The 22,239-nt window shown below is 38.8% G+C and overlaps 1 protein-coding gene across 5 annotated transcripts in view; it reads left to right on the top strand.

Annotated features, from left to right (window-relative positions):
* The window catches only part of kazna (kazrin, periplakin interacting protein a), a 138,132-nt gene that overhangs the window by 78,532 nt on the left and 37,361 nt on the right, over positions 1 to 22,239 (top strand). For all 5 annotated transcript variants that reach the window (XM_077585786.1, XM_077585794.1, XM_077585812.1 and 2 more), the window contains one exon: positions 14,704 to 14,811. In XM_077585786.1, coding sequence (XP_077441912.1) covers positions 14,704 to 14,811 — 108 coding nt within the window. The remainder of the gene's footprint in view (positions 1 to 14,703; positions 14,812 to 22,239) is intronic.

Raw genomic sequence — 22,239 nt, 5'->3', positions numbered from 1 at the left:
AAGCATTTTGTAACCAACATTTTATAATTCTATCAAAAACAGACATTTTAACATGAACATTAAATCACACAGCACTACAAATGTACTACTCAGTAAAAGGTATTCAGTTTACAAGTGAAATTTCAGGATGAACCTAAAATGCACTTTCATGTAGATAAAAACTTGTCATGTCTCTCTCTCTTATTTAATCCACTTTCCGCAGTGTCTTTTATTTTCTGCCTCATCAGGCCATTTTAGCAGACTCATCTAAGATTAGGTTTCCTCTGTAATAGCTATTGTGGGACTTCTGCAGCGTTTCGGCCTTGTAACAGGAAATTCTCCAGAGGGCTTGAAGAGAGCACTGGGTCACTGTGACTTTTGGGTCAGCGGAAATGTGTCTGCACAGCAAGTGTCTCATTATTCCGTGGTCAAACGCTTCCAATTGGCGTCAGCAGCAGGCCGACATTCACGCGGTCACTGAAGTATATTGTCAAACCTTTGCAGTGCACATGCTGTTCAATCTTACCCGTGGGATGGGATGAGCTGCTCATGTTCTAAACTTTAGTCACATTTTAATCTGCCCTCACTTGGCTTTGACGCAATTTCAAGACCCTTCTTTAATCCATCCAAGTCTGCGAGCGGTCAGTTTAAGCTGCTGGGTCACCACAATTGACATGTTTGCATGCATTGTGATTTCCCTCCTGGTCCAGCTCGTTTGCTGACCCGATGCCGGATGTGAGCGGTCCCGAGTCACATCCATTATTTACGTAGCTAATGGTCATGAAGCAGATGCTGGGAGACAGTTATCCCGCTGGGAATAAACAGTTTTTTATGTTTTCCGGTTGGGAATCAAGTTTTTGTATCTCAGGAGTCTTTCTTTTGAATATAGAAGACAACAAACATGCAGTCTTCATTCACTGTGCTTGATGTGAAGTTTGTGGTTGTTTTGTAGGCGATCTCCTGTCTACAGATTTTGCTGTACCACCTTGGATTATTATTTTTTAAATCACTGGTAGCTATGCTACAAAGTTACATTATTTTGGTGTCAGTCAGCTGGTGTTACAGCAGCAAGATGTTGTACTCACCAATGTTTTGAACCTTCTTGTCATCATAAAGCCATGACACTTACCACCTGCACTTTTGTTTTCCTCCCATACAGCTACTACTGTGTTACGGAAGTAAGAATTAAAGGGATAGCTGTGTGTCTTACACACACATTTGTACAAACAAAAAATCTTACAACCTTACTTCAAATAAACACCTGTAATTTTCTGCAGTCAACTACACAAACACTGCCACTCTTTGAGGAAATGAGATGGCATGTTCTAATACTGTCAGCTTGTAATGGCGTGTTGTTTTGGATCCAGAAGGAATTCTGGAGTAGTATCTGGGAAAATCTGTTCAAGTTACTGGACTTTTACTCATTTTATTGTAGCATAAAGACGTTACATCATCCATCTCAATTTGTGAGTTAGTGACCTGCAGCATGAATTTATTTTGAGACGTGAGCTTGAAATGTAATATTGCTAATTGTAGTCATTAGCATGACTGTGAAGGAAGAAACTTGAGCATTTGGACACGGACCTTCGTGGCTGTGCTGCTCAGTTCCCTCCAAAGTGAACTGGGGCACTATCGAGTGTTGGCCGGGGCAACTGGGATGTTTTAATTAGCTAACTGGATAGAGCTTGTACCCTCTTGAGCATTCCCTTTGTGTGCTGCCCTTTTCTCTGTATAACTTCATGTGTATGCCAGTGTCCATGTCTGAATGTGTATATACTCCAAACACTGGGACTGTAGCTAATGAGACAGCCATTTGTTAAATGTAATCACCCGCAAGTTGGTGTCCCCCTGGCACAGGAGCCAGAGCCGTGTTATAAAAAGGGCGTGTTTGAATCCCATTAACACATCATTCCCCATCTCTGACTCTCTTCCCCCCAACTCCCTCATCACATGCTGGATGCGATCATCCAGGCTGCCAATGCACTAGCCAGCCAACACTGAAGCCATTCACATAAGGTGCGACCACAGCTCTATCCATCTCTTTCTGTGCCCCTGTTGTAGCTTTCACTCAAATAGATTCACTACTGAAAAAAGCACATTTTCCCAGCACATTCAATACAGCCAAGTTGTTTGGGTTATACACGCAAGCTTGTTGTTGCCACTCATGAAATGTGAGAGGTTGCCTGATAGGAATGAAGCCAAATAAAAAAAGTAAAAAAAATAAGAATTCTTCTTCTTAAAGTGTGGTCTCAGATAATTGTTTCACATTAAGGAGGACGGAACATACGGCGGGCATAAAGGCCAAAGTTTTATCCTGTATCACATTCATATGGAAGGAGTACTTAAAATTTAGACAAAAAACAGTTTTTCTCACTTTTGATGAACACATTTGTGCCATTGATTCAATTTTTCATCTGAGCTTTATGCGCCATCAAGTTGCCAACATTGGCAAGTTCACCAGAGTGAAGGGTGATGAGTATTGAGTATCAGTTTCAGGCCGATACCAGCTTCAAAACTTAGGGCAAAAAAATCTGACATCAAGTTCTCCTCGGCAGTAGTTGGCGCTATACCGTGGCAGGCAAATCATCAAAAAAAGGTCTGTTCACTAGGGATGTTCTTTTCCCAGACTGATACATTATGTGTAACTCTTGTAGGCAAGTACCGACACCATTAGTACTTTTGATACAGAACGTTTCTATTAAACCAATGACGAATAACTTTAAAGAAAGACCAAAATATCTTACTAGCATTTTTTTTTAAATTGCAATAAATTAATGGTGATTATTCAATTATCATTTTTCCATTTGTTCAGAAAAAAAAATATTTTTAGAAGACCCAATAAAATGAATGAATAAAAAAATAAATAATCCAGTTGCTAGAAAGAGTTCCAATAAAAATATGCTGTACAACTTCATTCAACACATACAGGTAACCGTTGCTGCCGACGCACAGTATCAGCAATACTGATACATGGTACTTGCCCATCCCTACTATTTTGATTTTTTTGTCATTGTGTTAAATGAAATTTTTATACATCAGAAGTGAAAAACTGAAAATAAAGAGACATCAAACATCTCTCGTAAAGTCATAGACATAGTTTATATTCCTACATTTGTCGTCAACATTTGGTCCAACTGTTGCCTAATACAAGAGCTGGTCCAATCAGAAAGCAAATATGATGTTTTTAATCTTATTTTTTTGGTTCTCGTTTGCAGTGATGTGGTCATTGCAACATTTGTTTTGTTAAACTTATTGTTGAATTATCTCTGATACAGTAGGCTACAGAGAATTTGTGTCTTTGTGAAAGCTCAATATTTGCCAACCACTCCACCGACTAAATTTGATGAAACACTGATACATTATTTGCGGAATTATCAAAATGAAGATGGCTGCTATTCACTTCACTTCCTATTTTGTTTTTTAAAAAGTAAATAAAAAATCACAGGCTGCAATCACATAATTTATTGATTGTTGTGAAAAGTACATTTACCAAGAAGTTGCCTTCGGGGATTATAGCACAGTAGGGATTTGTAGGGTGGATATAAGGTCATGTTTTCCTTCCGAGTAGTGAAAGCCCAGATGGTACAGTCAGTGTATTATGTCATATTGGAGCTTAAAATGAGGAACATAGTCTTGCATTGGAGGCACTACCTGCACTGAGCACAATAGTGAGCAGGAGTGAGAAGATTATGCTCTTTGTATGCATACACAATGATTTATGTAACAACAGAGTAGATACAATATGATGTGTAAGGCCTTCCTGTGTAGCGTTTCTTGTGCTTTTGTGGGTTTTCACCGGAAATACAAACTTCCTCCCATATTCTGACAACATGAATGTTAGACTCATGTCCCAATCCATTTTTTGCACTTGAGTTAAAGTCAAGTCACAAATTGAGTATTTATGTGATATCTTGACAATACGTTAGAAGGAGGGATGGATTGATACGTGTTGTCGTTTGATTTTTATTTGAAGGTAACTCACTCCAATGTTGCGTCACATCTGCTAACATGTCACTGTTTGAACTCCGGCGATGCTGCCCAGTGAGTTGTTTGGCTGTACTGTTAGCTCCTGTTTGTGTGGCTTTGTGGACTTAATGTAGTTGTTAGTATATTTCGGCTTGCCCCGACTGTTGTTGCCAATTTTTTTCCACATCTCACGCTGCATGTGTTTCTTACGGACGAGCTGGAAAGCTTGCGGCCATTTCGAACACAAGATTGGTGGACAAAAAGTACCCTGCTCCTCACCTAATATCAGCTGGGAAAGGCTCCAGCTCACCCACAAACCTAATGAGGACGAGCAGGATAGAAAACGGATGGATGGGACTCATACACCTGACAACAGAGGTGTTCACGTTTTTATGCATGTACAAGAAGTATTTTCTCACTACTAATCATAAAGTACTTTTCTCTACTCTTTTATCTTCCAGAGCTTGTGCAGCGCCAAACTCTTGTAAACTGAATTTGCTGCAAACGCGATTTTGTTCAGGAACTTCAGACGTTCCTTTTAGTCCACAGAAGCTTAGATCAAATCTGGCAGGAAAGTGCCTTTTAATTTAGGATTCTCTTGCAAAGTTTGTCGAGTCGGCTTCTTGGAGAATGCCAAATATACTCTCCTCACCACCTTTGTTGGATCATCAAAAGGTCTGGTTGAGCTCCTCATAATTATTCTCGAGATACTCGGGTCCCTGTTGAGTTCAATATAGAGACTAGAACTGATATCTCTGTGCAGTGGATAAACAGACTGGAGTAAATTGCAAATCTAGATATGGAGTTAATGTTAGACAACAAGCTCTCATCTTTCAATTCAAACATGGAGAAAGACAGGCAAGTGAGAAGTACGCCATGAAACCGCATGTGTGTCTGGACAGATTTCTTATAATTGAAGTGTTTATTAATGCAGAGGGCCTTAGGCCAGCTGAGTCTTCCTCTTGGGGCTCACTGTCCTGTCAATGAGGGTCAAATCAATGCCTCAGACTGGGACAGCAGCTGGCTGTTCTCCCCCACCACAGGAGAGGCCAGCTGCCTTTTTTTTTTCCTAAATAAATGATGGCGCATTTTAAGGGTGCAAACAAAAGGGGAAGGTCATGTGTTTTGATATTATCTGTCACTCATCAACTGATAATGATGATTTAGTCCTTTATTCTTTATAATAATAAAAAAAATCATATTAGCATATTTTCATTACCTCCTCCAATTTCAGAAGTCTGAAGAGGAGAGGTACTGGTTTTGTGTTGTATATATTTGCTAAAAGCTATCCATTTTCACCTGACAGGAATTATAATTGAACTGTAGTATTGTTTAGCATTATGCTTTTGGGCATACAGTATCTAGGCTGCTCCCAATAGACATCTCCTTACAGTAGTTGACTAAATAAATGCCTCTGGCCACATTGGCCACAAATCCTGCTTGTTGGCAGAATTACGCAAACACAATGCATCCTATTTCATATTGGCAGGGTGACACGTGCCGAACATGATCCCAGATTTGTGCGCAAATAAAATGATTGTTCACCCCCACACCCACGTTTATTAGCAAACCCAACCATCATCATCATTTGCTCCTAGCTTGGGGTTGTACTGTATACAGTAGTGATACTACAGTGAATGTTTTCAGGTAGTGGCTGTTTTTAGAGATATTCCTCCACCTTGGTCTACCGTTAATACAACTCATGATATTGTAGTTTGACATATGTACTCCAGTGGTCAGTTTCTTCTGCTCTCATTGTATTTAAATTGCCCAAAATGAGAAGCAGAGCTGCAGAAAACATTTAAGTAGTTTAACCCCTAGGTGTTATTGTGACCATTTTTTGGCTTTTTGTTGGTTCTGACCAAGCCATTTCAAAATAAAATACTGCCCACGGGTTATAGTGCGAGAAAACAAAAATAAGTTCAATGCTTGGGTGATTTATTTTTGTGTGCATTTTTTAAATGTGATTATTTCTAGCATTCATTGTGGCCTTGTAAGCATGATGTTCAAGTGAAGCACATTGGTGCCTCTGTTTAGATGGTTAAGATGTATAACCTAAACTATCACAGCAATGAAAAAATACTTTGAAAGCTGTTTCATTATTGGCTCCTTATAGTTTAGTGTTCCTCCTGGGAGAAAACAATTAAGATATAACTGCTTATATTGTAGGCTATGCTCTCACTTTGATTTCCGTAGGTTATTAGATTCTGATGATGAGTATCACATAAATGTCACCTTGCTTACCTCAGTGGCATTACCTTATGAACAAGCACCTAATTTCACAGCAAGGCATTACATGAAAAAAATATGTCAGGTGACCTTCTTAATCCATTTGTAGAATTGTTCTATTCTCTCAAGCAAATGAGTGTGTATAATCTGCCCACTTTTAAACATGCAAAGACAACCTTGAGAGAGCAAGAGTGTTTCTTTTATATCAGTCAATACTCAAGCTATAAGTCAAGAGTCTTTGTTGAATTTTCCCAAAGCAATTTGTCGAACATATTTGCTTGCTGACTGATTGAGACATAGAATGCAAACAACCAAAGTAACGTAAGAAATTACTGTTTGATTAGATAAAGTAATTTCTCTGGGAAGAGCAAGTCACGTGTATACACTAAAACATGTGTACTTTTTTTTTAATCTCTACTATGCTCAAAGACAGATACTGCAAAAGAGAAAAAAAAGAAAAAACTTTGCTTTGAAACATCTTGCTACATCATTAAATTAGCATAGCATTGTTGTATAACTTGGAGAGCATTTTCTGTTATTAAACATTTTTGTTGAAAGTACTTATTAAGATAGGTTGGGTGAATTTATATAATTTTGCTGGGCTGCCATTCATCAGCGCTCTAGACACACTTCCGTTATTGTCAGTCCGTCATTTTATTTTAACTACACTTCATCACCACTATTTTAGGACTGACAGGCCGAGGTGGGCATTCCATCAATCAGTCAATCGTCACCAAAACGGCCATCCTGCAATGATGGACTAAGAGGTCTGTTGGTACTTGACCCAGTTAGTGACGAGTATGTCATTCTTTTGAAGTTTCTCATCATTTGTCAGCAAAACGTCTCTTCTTCTTTCCTTTTCCGCTTCTCCGCAAATAACAGGGGTTTACTGTATACGATACGATACGATACGATACGATACGATATACTTTTATTTTCCCCGTGGGGAACTTTTTCCTGGACTCCGTCCAGCTGCAGTTTACAGTAAGGAAAAAACAACAGAATAGAAAGAGATAAAATCAAAATTAAATAAGAAGTGCAGCAGTAGTTTACTGTAAGAAAAACAACAGAATAGAGAGAGATAACTAAAATAAATAAGAAGTGCAGCAATAAGTAGAAGTCTTCACAGAAGTATTTGCATATTGTCAGGCTTTCACAACAACTTTCAGACAGGTTGGTTTTAGAATGTAGTCCAGTAGTGCTTTTATTTATTTATTTATTTATTTATTCATTTAAACACAGCGTCGGCTGAACCGTATGAGATGAATTTGACGTTTCCAAATCAGTCAGAGTTGGAATGCTCACACATGACAGATACCACAGGTACTCTTCATTTCACCACCAAGAAAAACAAACTTGTATTTTATTTTTATTTCCATTCCTTTCCCCATCAGGATATATGACACTCTTCTTCTCTTAGACTAGAGAACAACTGACTGTATGTTGTATATTTAACAGATAAACAGCAATGGCCACAGGAAGTACACATTTTATTTGAGAGGAGACTCTGGGCAGCAAGACTATCATCTAGCAGATGTGGAAAAAGCAGCACAGTGACTAATGTTGACAACCAATGTCTGACCATTAGTTGTGTGTTACCCGTGGATGTGCTGGATTTAAAAAAAAAAAGTGCCATGTAGAGCTAACTTGAGTTCATTAGATGCTATATAGTGAAATGTTGGTTTAGATCTATGTGGGTGGTACGGTCGTGTATGTGGATGGTACTCTACATGTAACACACACAAAAAGTACTCTGCCCTCCAGATAAAAAAAAAAAAACACCGTGCATGTAAGGTTGAATAAAAACTTGCAATTTTCCATTGGTGCCCTGTGAGTGACTGGCCGCCAGTTCGGTGTGTCGTCAGCCGAGCTAGAATCCAGTTCAGCCGTGACCCCCCCAAAAAAAAAAAAAGGATAAGCGTCCGAAAATGGAGGGACAAATCAATGAGGACACTCGCTGTTAATGTCTAGCACCCTCACATCGCCATTAAAAAAGGAGTGTCGCAATATTCCACAGGCCACAATCGATACTTTGATTAACTCCATGCAAGAGATTGCATTTATCTTACTGCCGCATGCCCCCACACTTGTTTCCCTACTTCTACCTTTTGCGTCATCTGCTGCTCCTTGCTTATCTGCAGTGGCGAGTGAGCTTCTGCTCTGGGGCGGTGAGAGGTTAAGTGCCTTGTTGAACGCAACCTCAACCCACACGTCTCAAACCTGATCCGAAGCCATTGGACTGACGCTCTCTGCTTGGATGTCACCGTGGGGGTCGCAGAACACTCACTCTCACTATATTTTTCACTGCACTGAGCTTTAAGCGGAATGTTCAGTTTTGTCCTCCTTTTGAATGTGTTTTTTTTTTTTTTAGGTCTCGGGATAAAGTGGAAGAATTTTCAGCACTATTTCAGGGCTTCCTGTGTAGCTGTCAGAAAGTCAGCTAAATAAATATAGAAATACAAAAGCTGAAGCTGTCAACAGCAGTATTTTTGGATATCAGATGTCTAGACTTCACAAAGTGCATTTCAAATCCCCAACACTAATTAATTAACAAACACCATGCACGTGACATGACTTAACTTTAGAAAATAATTAAATTAAATCTTTTCAATGTTTATTTCTTTTTCATCTTCTGGACAAGCTTCTCCACTAATTTAGCAAAGCTAGTTGAAAAGAAACATGTCATTTTCTACAGCATGCTGCCAGCTTGATGTCTTGGCAGATTGGAAAGCTCACAGCAAGCATTATTTTCCCCCAAAATGTTTTCTTGATTATATTTTCTCTCGATGAAAGTGGTGTTTTCTTATCGACTTTAATGTGCAAAATTAATACTAATAAAAAGTTGATTCTATAGTAATAATAGGAAGTTCCTGAAATTTGATTACCAAAATTAAGTAATTTTTACACATTACAAAACTTCAAAATGAATCTCAGTAATTAAAGTAAAGTTAATTGTTTGTGTGAAATGTTACTTGGCTTCAGTTAGTGGTTTGGTTGACCTTTAGTTGGAAATGGGATGAGAATCATTTGACTAGAAACTAGAATTCAACAAATACGAATTCCTTCTGCAAGAGTCTTGGCTACATGTAAACTACATTTTTAAACAATATTAAATATATCAAAGTGATCAGCTTGATCACAGTAATCATCTTTTAACCTTTCATTTTTATTTTCTTATTTATGCAGCATATAGGCACACTAGACCAAAGGTGGACTTTAATTGGTAGGTACTTCATGCCAGATCAGAGATCAGGGTCTGCATGTTGAAGAGGCCAGAGAAGAAAGTGTAAAGTGGTTGTCAATGGCAACAGTGACAAAGTACATTCACAGTTGTTCACCCCCGTAACCCAATCACTCCAACGTGTCTATATGTTAGCACATAATGTCATGCTTGAAATGCTGATGCAGGAAGTGGGAAGGAAAACAGACCTATCATAAACAAACATTTTGTACTTAATAGTAAATGTATGAGCTTACAGATAAATCACATCATGAGTGTGCAGATTCACATCAAATTTCGTTGATCAACTATGAAAAATAAATGACACATTCATCAGGTAATTAATTATTTTTGGTGGGGGTGAGGTTCAAGTTGATTGCTAAGTGTGAGTGTGCTTCAACATTTATTTACATTATCACTATGCTGTGATTGCTCTCATTCCATTCCATCAGAGTGTAGCGTTGCATTTGAAAGACGACCAAATCTGAATCTCACCTTCCCACAATTAATGTCTTGTTGTTGATTGAATCAAAGTATCACTGCTGGTTGTTGTGCGCTCCATTTTACCTCAATGGCTTTAAGACTCAATTCATCAGCAGTCAATGCCACATCATCAACATAATTCTTTATGATTAATCAGTCTAATAATTTATTTTGATAACTGTGACTTGGCAATCATGGATTTGTTTGTGGTGCTTGTGGAAAATGAACATCAGTGTAGTGGCTTTAATGAAGTAGCTTGATTAAATACACCGCTGAGGAGCTGTAATATGATTTGTCATTCATCTGCTCTCTTTACTTGAAAAACCTGTCTGCTTATAAGTAGCATTGATCTCTGTTTGAACGCATGGAGATGCCACTTGCCAGCGTACAATCGATTGAGCTTATAAATGCAGCATGGACACGTTTCATTTGCTTGGGTACTTTGATTATAGGAATAAAAAAGGTATTGAAGTTGCTGATCACAGGTCTGTTAAAAAGAAACTGTCTCCTGCCAGTCGAACAGCTGGACAAAAGGATGTTTTAAAGCTCATGATCGAGTTGTGACGTTATTTACCTATGATTTTCACTGTAGTAATATCTTCTCGTCATCATTCCTTCATCCTCCGCCTTCACACACAACACGGGTACGTTCTGTGATTCTGACGCCGTTCATTGCAATATGAATTCAGATCGCAGACAGTTGGCGTAGGCGGCAAATGTTAACCACCAGAGACCCGCTTCAATCACATTCCGAGACCATTATTATGTGCTGTGTATTTAGACGGACCCTTAAATTGGGGTCTTGAGGTAGGTGAGTGTAATTAATGCATGAATTGACTAGCTTTATCTCAAGTCCGGCAGCCTGTAGTCCAGGGGATGTCGGTGCAATTAAAGGCACGCGGCAGGCGTAAGAGAAGCGCTGCCTATCTGCAGATTGCAGACCGACTTGAAGAACGCGGGCAGCTCAGTGAAGGTCCCGGCAATAGCGCCTATTCAGTCCTTAATCACCTCCACTAGTCATTAGGGCCTTCTTTTGTTCCACCCGCCGCTTTTTCCTGCAGATAAAATTTGCCTGGCACAGTAGTGAGAAGCGCTTTGGGAACACCAAAAAAAAAGTCACAGAGAAAATGAGGGAGGAGGAGAGGTGAAGGAGTCAGACAGGAGGATTCAAGGGGACAGACAGACCATGAGCACTTAAGTAATCTATTTCATTCATTCCCTTTAGGAGGCTCAAATGGGAAACATTTTATCTCGGAATCATGTCAAGTTCGGCTCATTGCAGCCGTGTCGACTTGATTTACCTTTAAATTAATGTTCTAACTTTGAACTCAGTGAGTGTTGCGCACTGGGAGCTATTGCAGGGATTTCAATATAAAGTACAACTTTTATTGAATCATTCTATATCTTAATAGAGCATCGGAGTCCCCTCACTGCTCGTTGTATGATTTCATTGATCATTTATAGTGTGCTTTTGTCATATTGTGAATTTGGAACCGAGGGAGCAATGGCTTTCTCGATGGTCTGATTTTTATAGTGTTCAAGGGCCCATAAAATACAGTATATACACTGTGACATTCAAAGGGAAGCACATTTACTAAGCAGAGAAAGTCAAATAAATGCATACATTATGTTTACATCAAGTTATGAATATTAACAGATTAAGCATGGAAATAATTAAAGTTCATTGTAACATTCGGGAATAGTCTGCTAGAAAAGTAAATTCTCTACTTTGCTGCAGTGGTTTGCTTGCATCTGCTTGTCATGAGCAACAGTCAGTCACATTATATATTATATGTTGGAATGTCCCCGTTCTGACAAGGCTGTTCCAAAGCATGACAAGTAAAAAAAGAGGCATCTTGTTCTGTCAAAAAGGGGTCCTAGAGAGGGATCAATAATGACTCAATAATGTATTTCACCCTATAAATTTAACCAATAAACAACATCATAATCCCACCTTTGCATTTTTTTTTAAATACATTAATGGAGTGATTTTAAGTATGTTACACTCTTTCTTACATTCCTTACTTTATTCAGAAACGTTGTCTAACGGAAAAATATGTATTTGTCTTGTCACTGTAAAGCAGATACAGTATCTACGCTTGAATGCTAAGCTTTGATTGAGAATATTGTAATTCTGCTGCTGTTGGCATATTGGGAAGATAAGGGCTGAAACAAAACATAAGATGGAAGCAGAGAGGAAATTGTGTTCTTATTTCAAAGCCTTACTCGATTATCCCACATGGGATTTATGGAACAGGTGTATGCAAATGTGCCGGGTGTCACATTCACTCAACGTAGCAGGCATTTGAATGCAAGCGGCTATAGCAGAAATCTTTCAATACATTTAGTGATCTGAAAAAAATGCTTGTGATTAAACAGGCTATATATATATGTTTTATATATATATATATATATTTATTTATTTATTTTTTTTTTTTTTAATCATGATCACTAAGAAAGCTTCTCCCGTCCAATTAAAAATAATGGAAATACAAAATTCCATCCATCTAATGAGTGTGAATATTCTGCATAGCCCATCGAGAGAATTTAGTAAAAATTTCCATTCCTAATGGTCACAAAAGAAAACATCTATCATAAGAATGAGTATATGGAATTCACATTAACCGCTGCACTTGACTTGACAGTTAGAAGGGTTGTTTAATTTCTGTCAAAAAATGTTTGTGTGGAATAATGTGGTTGGCCGTGAACTGTTAAAAGCAGCACCTCCATTATGGAATAATGCTTCAATTAATTGTAATGATCTTCGAATCACATTACCAATAATGAATTTTGTTCATATCATTATACCGCCTTTATTGTGTGAAGGCTGAATGCCTATGTTATCTCTATTTTTATACTCCCAACTTTTTTGACGAGCATCTACTTTCACATAACTCATCCGATTGACATAATTCCATTCTCAACATATTTCAAAAATTCACACCATGGGGGATAGTATTTTTCTCATTCCAAATATTCAAAATGTTTCCAAAATTCAACATTTGTCACCCAAAAATTCTCCATTTATCTCCAATGGCACATTCAATATTACACAAGTACATAATTCACATTTTTGGGAATTTTAATCACTCAGCTCATTCAATTTATCTTGGGAGAGATTCTTTACATGCCAAAATTTCCCAGTGACCAACAATTTAATATTTTTTACTTAGAGTGCCCACAACAAAATCCCTAATCATTCACAATGACACATTCAACAAAAACAGTCACATCTTTAAATTTGACATTTCAATCTTTTAACTGGGAACAATTTTCAAAATTTTGCACATACAAAAAATTTCCCATATTAGGATGTACTCTCCTCTCTCAACATTACTTGACAAATTTAAAACATTCTGATTCAATGTTCAGAGCAATCTTTCCTATTCACCAAATTTTCAAAAGCCCCAAATTAAAAATATTTACAGTTGCCTCTCATATTCTAACATATTAATCCCTTTTCTTTTTATTGTGTATCATCCCACATAATTCCATATAATTAAAGTCATTGCAAGTAATTTCACATCATTCCACATACTGCAATGTTGTTTTTTTTTTCAAATTCAAATTCAAATCATTTTGAGCGTGTTCACATTTGAGTAAATTTGACCACTACTGGAAAAGCTTAAAATCAATCTAGAGAGTGCTAGGTTGAATTTATGAACGCTGAACAATAGTTATAGCATATGATCATTTGCAGCATCAAGATAAACCAGATGTGTGTTGAGTAACAAAAAATAATGGATGCTTTTGTGGGCTGATACATTTTTCATATAGTCTGAGCAGCTGATGTGCTCAAAGCAATCACTTCAATCTGGACAGAGAGCAAGGCTGTTATTTGTTGCCTAATAAAGTCCATTATTGCAAGCATGATGACTAATCTTGCGATAAAGGCAGTAGCGCCCCTTGACCCCATGCATTTCCCCCCCAGACACATCAGTTTGTAATTACCACATATAGTTCAACCACTAATGGCTTTCTAAAAGCTAGGTAGTGGGTACTAATGGCAGTGTGATGAGCAATAGAGTAGTAGAGCGAAAGGAAGTGGATGTGTGTGTATTTATTTTTTATTTTTTATTAGGAGTCACAGCGTGCTTTGTAATAAATACATACTAAATGTATCGCTGCATGTCGTCACCACCATACAGCAAACAAGCGAGGATCCGCGTGAAAGCGTCCGTGCGTCAATAAAGCCTTCAGTGGTTACTGTCTAAGCAGTATGCTCCTACTTTATTAAAATGTGATGTCCACTTTGACAAAAAATACACTCGGAACGGTCGTGCTCATTTTTATTTAGATGAACAACAAACGCTGACTGCGCTCGCTTGCAGTTTTGTGAACACTTTGGGGAGCTGGCCTGGAGCAATGCATTTGTTATGCTATCACTATATGCCACTGGTGGTTAACGAAAACTATATTAAAGCCACTGAACCTCATCAGAAGCAAATCAAAGTCGAGTCATAAAAATGCTAATATTTGCGTGACGGTGCTGAGTTTAGGCTGTTTTCCATGATGTTGCATTCATGGCCTGCGGTAAATGCTGAATAAGCTTCTCGAGGGATAGCATAGAATGTGGAGTGAAATGTGCATTGAGAGGAATGCTCTACTTTATAGGTGACTGGTGTAGTGTGATGCATGGTCCTATATGTCCTACTACAATGTTTTCTAATTGGTTGTTGATTATTCACATCATGAAGCAGTTAAGGAAAAATTGATTGCGAGCCTTTGAGTCGAATCGGTTTAAACTTTCATGTACAGCTGTAAATTATTTGAGCTTTTTAAGTCTTGCATGTTGAATTAAAAATGTTTATTTGTTTTTGTCCCAGATACCTCTCTGCACACAAGGCAGAAGGCGCCCGCCACAGACCTGTGCTACACGGGTGAAATCAGCAGTCTGATGGACTTCAACTCTCCTGATGCCTCCCTGGACAAAGGTAATACCCTGCACATGTCCAAGCCTAAATCTAAGCAAGGTATACTGTACAAATAAACTATGAAAAAGTTTGCACAGGTTGAAAATACTTTGTTCTTTCCGTCTGCATTTACTTGTCATGAAGTCAATTATTTATGATTCCAGGGGCCTCATGTACTAAAACTTGTGTGGCTTTCATACTAATACACGCCGTACGTCCATATCCAGAAAACGTCGCACGCATGAAAAAAGTTGTACGAATCTGTGCGTACGTAATCCAAGCACATTCCTTTCATACATCTCAATCAATGCGCAAATGTTAGAGTACGAGTCCTTCCTCTCCACGCCCGTACATAAATATGCAAATTAGTATAAACAGGGCTTGCGGGTGGGAATAATTACGATAAGATAATCACATTATAAAGCATGAGGCACAAATGAAAAAAAAAAAAAGTGAGCTGGAGACACTTGTAAACAAATAGAGGCCCGAAAAATTACGATTTTTGGGAGGCTGTCTTCGGAAGTCAATAACAACCTCCGTGATGAAAGTGCCATCAGAGTATCTCAGCTGTCGCTGTTAGTGGCTGAATGCTGAAGGGGCATCAAATTGTGACCGTGAGGCTTTAGGTTTAATTTAATACAATAATATAAGACAACCCTCCGCCGCCGCTGATACCGGATGAATGGCGTGTTTAAGGAGCATTGATCTGATTGTGATCGTGTAAATCGTGGAGAAAGACGCGCACGACCACCCCTCTCCGCGCGCCCCTCAGTAACAATATTTCGTGGCATGTTCGCCGTTTGTGATCGGAAAACATTTAATCTAGTCATCATTTATCTGATTTGTGTATGAACTGCAGTCTGCAAATATCTGCAACTGGTGCAACAGTCACTTTATTTCCATTGCTGTAGCAGTTTCAGAAATCAACCTCTTTGATGATTGGAGGTATATTGTTTAATAGGTCATTTTATATGTCATGATGGCGTATTATTCATGTCAACATAATAGCGTCATACAGGAATTTTTTTTTTTTTAGGTCAATCAATATTCATTGTAGTTGTCTATAAAATATGTACATTGCACACCATTAGTGATATCAGTATGTAATAATATCACACTGCACACGTTCACACTTATAGTTTTGCATGATTGTACATTATCACCCAATTTGCACTATGGGAATTCAGATTTTTTCTTCTTTTTTTTTATAAAATTTAATAAAACTGACTGTGGTACATTAATAAAATAATCTCTGAAAATAAATCATCTTTTTCAGGCCCCATTGGGCCTCCTATTTTTTATTTATTTTTTAAGAACCTAACATGCTCAAAACACAACAACCAATCATGCCTTTTTTTAATTTGTTGATGGTTTTAATTGGGCTTTCCCCCCAAGTTACTGTATTATGCTGTACTCTTATTTGTTTACATGTTTAAAATAAATTATTACATAAAAAATACATAAGGTGTTATTGACAAATTGTAAATATTTGCTGTGTACTTGCGAGCGCACATATAACCGGTCCCCGCGGGGTACACACCCGCATCCTCATGCTGATCAGGAGCTTTTTTGAAACTATGATTAGTGAAGTGAGGCTACATTGAAATCTTGCTAGCACTTTTAATATTGCAAACTTCCCTTTTAACTCGCAATGATTTAACTGTTTTTGTTGTTGTTGATTTATGATTTTACTTCTTTTGTTATTGGGATGTAATCAGGGGAAAAGTTGGAAACAAGATTAATTGCATGAAATCATTAAAATGTTCAAATTGGTCATATCAATGCTACTATACAAACCAAATGTCATTGCAACCTGTAAAACAACCACAGTACAAACTGTCCATTTGTGTGTAAATGCAATTGAAGGTGAAAACATCTTCTACTAAAGAACTAATAAAAAAAAGGGTGAATGTGGTATTGAAAAGTATTTTCAAAAACATCTTCACCCACAGAAGCCCCCTGAGCCACAGAAAGTGCACGTCAAATTGCCACCATTAACAATATCCAAGCATCTCCACTGTCCTTTCCATGCAGGTAATAGTCTCGCCAATATCCTCATACACAATGGCTTAATTCGGCATTCTACTTCATATGCCGCTTACCTTGTAATTATGACCCTATTGGACTGGCAAGAAAAACTCTTGTGTTGTTGTTGATGATGTTCATGGTCACTTTGCAGAGTCTCCTCTTTGCTTGTGTGCCTCTTCTATGTCATCCTCTCAGTTAGTTTTAGGGGGGCTGTGTCAAAGGGATGAAAAAAATGAAATGAAATTGTAGTAAAACGCTCATCTATTGAAGCTATTGTTGGATCTAATGTATGGTGCTTTAAATGTATTGCATTGATTGGGAAGACAATCCTTGACATGAAAGGTGAAAGGGAAAAAGTATGTTATATGGTTGTCAGTGACTACGTTTACATGCAGTCGATATTATGGTTATGCATGGCGGAAAGAGTTACTCCCGTTTACTTGCTCATTTGTGCTCGATTGGATTAACCCGTTCGGACCCCCATGCGCGGACAACGTAACTACGTAAATTGCGTCATTTCCGCTTTTAACTTACTATACGTTCAATAAAAGGCATTATATTTATGTCACTCACCACGCTAAGTAAAGTGGTCGGTTTCCTCCTCGTATCAGAAGTGTGGTTCTTTCTTGCGAGCGTCATGTTTGTTGACAATGGCTTAAATATTTCTGGTGGGTTACACGCCAGAAGCACGGACTTATATACTTGTATTTACTGTATGTGTATATAGACCCAAACTGTGGCGTTTTCGCCTTAGAGACACAAAATAACGTGAAAACGCAGCGGAGAAATCAATGTATTCAAGGGAGGCTCCTTTAGCAAGTAGGAGGCAGCTGCACATACAAGTCGTGACTACATAGACCTAGACCAAGATTCCTTGCGAATCAAATCAGCGAAGAAGAGAAGAAGACGAAGAAGAAAATAGCGAGTATGCGCACAGCGAAAAACATTGCCCCGATCGCATCCCGGTGCGTTCTCCGTACGGCATCTGCACGGACTGCAATTCACACCGTGTGTGTTGCGTGAGCTGTCTATGTCCGGAAATCTGCACCCGCCAGACCACAAGATAACGGGGGTTGGAGAGTTGAGTTCACGCGATAACTGTGTACAGTATATAGAGTCCTATTTGTAAACAATAGCCACACTTGCTTGCTATCACATCGATATGCTTTTGGACATTATATCTGGGACTTCTACCATGGGTAAGTACGTTTTGTGTTTAAATAGTGTTATTTTGTCATGTTTAATTCATTCTGAGCTTGTTTTTTGTCTTAAATGTCCGACTCATGCTATGTAGTTAGCTAGATTCCCTCCCCCCAAAAATGAGTTCACAAAACGGTTTTATTTTTAAATATACCGGATCTACCTTCATGCCGATGCTCGGCTTCCTGTCCGGCTCGTGTAATTTCATCAGCTTCATGAAAATCCACTGCACTGCAGCTGGGGTGAATTGACACTTAGACTCGCTTTCTATTCCTTGCGGCGGCCGTACGGAAAACGCACCGCGTCCGTTCCGCAGACAGTCTGAATTGGGCGTTATTTGGCTTTTTCAAAACCCCAAAAAGAGCATATTCTGGTTATTGTGCGTGTTTACATGGCCTTACAAAACCCGAATTTCGCCAATATTCCAGTTTTAAAAGGGTTATTGCCTTGCATTTGTGCCTGCAGGCCAGAAGAAGTTTCACTTTCAAAGCTAGGCAATGTAGGCTTTCTGAAATTATTATTTATTTATTTATTTTTTTATAAATAGAGGAAGCCGAATGGTTTCATTTCAGCCTTGGGCAGGCAGTGCCTTCCTTGCCTTGTACACATTTTAGTTTTACGTCAAAACAAAAGACTTGTAGTTGACATTTTATTGCTGACCCACACTGCCCATTTACGTTCTTTGCCTGAGGAAACGTAGTGAAGAGGTGCAGGGTGAGACAGCGGTCGTGGGAGAGGAATGGACATTTCCAAGACTTGAATGTATCAAATCCCAGCGGTTATCCACTGGAGATCCCTTGTGGTGAAAAGTACATTGTGCAAGTTATGAAAGCAGGAGGAGTGAGGAGTGTGCTGACATGTACAACAAGTTTCTTGTCTCCGGTCATGCAGCGATTCACAAATGGCGCTGCCACAGAGAAACTAGCAGATCGACACATTTTGCAGCAAAAATGTGTTGAGTATTTTGAAAAGTATTTTGCTAACTATTGATCTTATTGGCTGCGATTGGCTGGCAACCAGTTCAGGGTGTACCGAAGCCAGTTGGGATAGGCTCCAGCACCCCCCGCGACCCTTGTGAGGACAAGCGATTAAGAAAATGGATGGATGGATGGATGATCTTATTGGTGTATGGAATTTTGCAGTGCAGAAAAAACACTCACTCAGTTTGGGACATAAGTAACTTTATATTACGCTATAAACCCCTGCTCGTAGTAATTATAGGATTATTAGATGTACCAGAATTGTAGGGCACTTACAATATTTTATACAAAAAATTGAAAAATATTGTATCTGTTGCAAGCTCCGTAGAAAATAGTAATTGTATAAAATGTGATTAATCTGAATTATTTTTATTTTTATTTTTTAAGGAGAACTCAGTGTTATTCATTTGGCCACCTTTCAACAAATAACAATTTATTATTTTTTTTGTTCTCTTTAATTCACAAATAATCTCAATTACGGGAAATTGAGTGATTAATGAGTTGAAATAAATGTAATTACTTGACTATTAAAAAACACAAGTCAAAGAACAATAAGAATCCTGTTCATAAAGAAGCTGTGAATGAAGCCGTTAGTGAACTCCACCAGACACCATGACCAGCACATTAGTTAAGTAGTTTTCCATCCCACTGGGAGACATGATAAATTACACTATTACTGCTTTTCTCCAGTTTCTCCTTCTTGCAATTCTAAGATATTGAGTACAAGGCCAATGCACTTCAGATCCTTTAGAAACAATTTCTTGCTGACTTTAAAACTGTAATTGTTACTCCTCTTAACATTGCTTTAACAACTTCTTTAAAAAAAAAACAAAAAAAAACAACATAAATTTAAAAAAAAGCTTTGAACCAAAAAACTATTGGTGTTCATCTTACAATGTTAGATTTCACTGACACTATAAACATATGTGACCATAACACCAAACCTCACATTCATCCAACTCATCCAGTCTCAGAATTTTCCAGCAACAGATGTGCTGCTTTTAACATCGTGACATGTTGACGAGGATGTTTTAATATTGCGATATCACGATATTGCCGTGAGCGCGGCTCCTGGTGCACCTCACCGCTCCCTCAGGGGATGGGTCAAATGCGAAGAAAGAAATTTGCCCCACTTAGGTACAGTAGGTGTGACAATCAGTGGTACTTTAACTTTAACTATAGTCTGCCACTGTACCCACTGCTAGTGCAAAGACATTTTAATGTGCAGAACATAACTTTATTTGATGACATCATGCCTAATTATAACATTACTTGACCTCACTATAAGTCAACATTATTGTCTACGTATCTTTTCTATGAATTGTGAAAAATAAAATTGCAAAGGGATTAAAGCAACTTGGCTCATATTTGTGCTTTCACAAACTGCATATTGACTGGTCTTATCCTTGTGGGGTGCACTTAGTGTGAAAATAATCGACTCACAAAGAGGAATTGGAAAGTGGACTGGGTCGATACAGTCCAAAACAGAACTGCAAGATTGTTCTCATCTAAGAAAGTGAGTTTTATTTGAACCCACCATAGGACGACGACAGTCTGTTTACCACATCGTGTGCTCTAAATCGAGGCATTATTAGCATAATGTTTGTATAGACCCTGAGGCAAGTCAACAGCTGTCAGGCGTGTTGCTGTGTGGCCCGCCGTAGTAAGCACGCATTCACACTCACCTGTTTGCAAACCAACACCTTGACTTGGCTCCGCCCCTCATCTGTGTATCCGTGTCTCTGAGCGTGTTTGAGCAATATGGGAAAATAGTCACGGCCCCACTGAGCTCAGTCCACTGTTTGAATAAGGGAGGAGGGGCCAGGGGCACTGTATGGCAGAAGCAGTGGGAGTCGCCGTAAACAGGTACACAGGGCGGCAGCAGCACCTGGATATTGGATATTTCCTGGAGCCAATGGAATGCTAATATAAGCACTTGTGGTGGCTGTTAAATATATTTGTTTAAAAGGGGTTTTGTGCATTGTCAAAGGCTTCGGCAGACTACTGACGGATCCTGGAATTCTTTGGAGAACTCCCCTCTCAGAAGGGGATGAAGTCAGACAGGGAGCAGACGAAGTGCGGTGAGTGTAAATGACTGGCGCAGCCGCCACACTAGACTGGAGGATGAAGTGATGTTTTCAGTCCTCTTTTACTCGGGTTTGAAATGCAGTGGGTCATTATTTTTCAGAAGGGAGGATCCACCAGCTTTTTCGCATGTCAAGTAACTCGCTCCTGTGTCCACAGGGGCTTTATCTGATGGTGAGTCTCTCATCTAGTCACCTGCTTAATGGTCGGGCCGTTGGGAGACTTTAACCTGCACTCACCTGAGTGGCGTTCTTTTAGTCTGAACTCGCTCTTGATATGGAGTTCCGACCTTTAACCTACAAATTCAAATGACTGAACAGCACAGAGAAGATTGGAGTTTTGCACTAGCGTTCAAGGTTTTTCACGAGGTCACACTAGAATTGTGTAAAGTGAAGTTTGTCCTCAAACAGTTTGTGTGTGTGTGTGGCCTCACTCTCCAAAAGGTCACTTTGTATGGTAAACACATTAGCTGTTGGCCCGATTGCACATTTCTATTCAAACTACTGGTTACAGTTTTTATTCCTATTCAGAATAACCATGTTCATATTTTATACTGTTTATATTTTGTACAACTTTCTTTTTCATTTGTCTTGCAGTGTTCTGGTCATTTATCTGTGCTTCAGTCTTGACAAAAAAATATTCATAACAGAGCAGCAAAGCAACCCTGCTTGTCACAATTACTGAATACCATTTTTATTGAGACCTACGAGCTTAACGTAAAGGTGTGGTTGTGACAATTAGTGCTTTCGCAGCAAAACAAACATCTTCAGGCTACGGATTGCTGTCTTTGTCTAACCACTCCAAGTGTGGTAATGCATTTGCAATTGTGCTCGATGACTCACCTTTTCTTCTCAGATTTCTGACAGCGTCTGTGATTTCCGATTAGCTCAGCTGTTTGGCTATTTGGCCTTGCAAAGTAGAGCTGGACAACATTGAGGATCGGGTCATTATTGCCAGTAACAAAAGCAGCATTTTATCGAGCAGCCTAACGTGGAAGAATGATGTTTGATCTTCAAGTTAAAGCTAACTCCAAGACTTTCACTTTCACTGACACACAGAGAAAGAAGCGACAGTGTCAGCATTGTAGTGTTAACAGCTGAGTGAGTTTGTCGTGTAATTGCCTTCTTTTTCTTACTGTGCTGCAGGTGATAGCAGC

Source organism: Vanacampus margaritifer, chromosome 1, assembly GCF_051991255.1.
Source record: "Vanacampus margaritifer isolate UIUO_Vmar chromosome 1, RoL_Vmar_1.0, whole genome shotgun sequence".
Lineage (NCBI taxonomy): Eukaryota > Metazoa > Chordata > Actinopteri > Syngnathiformes > Syngnathidae > Vanacampus > Vanacampus margaritifer.
This window is presented reverse-complemented; position numbering and strand designations above follow the sequence as displayed.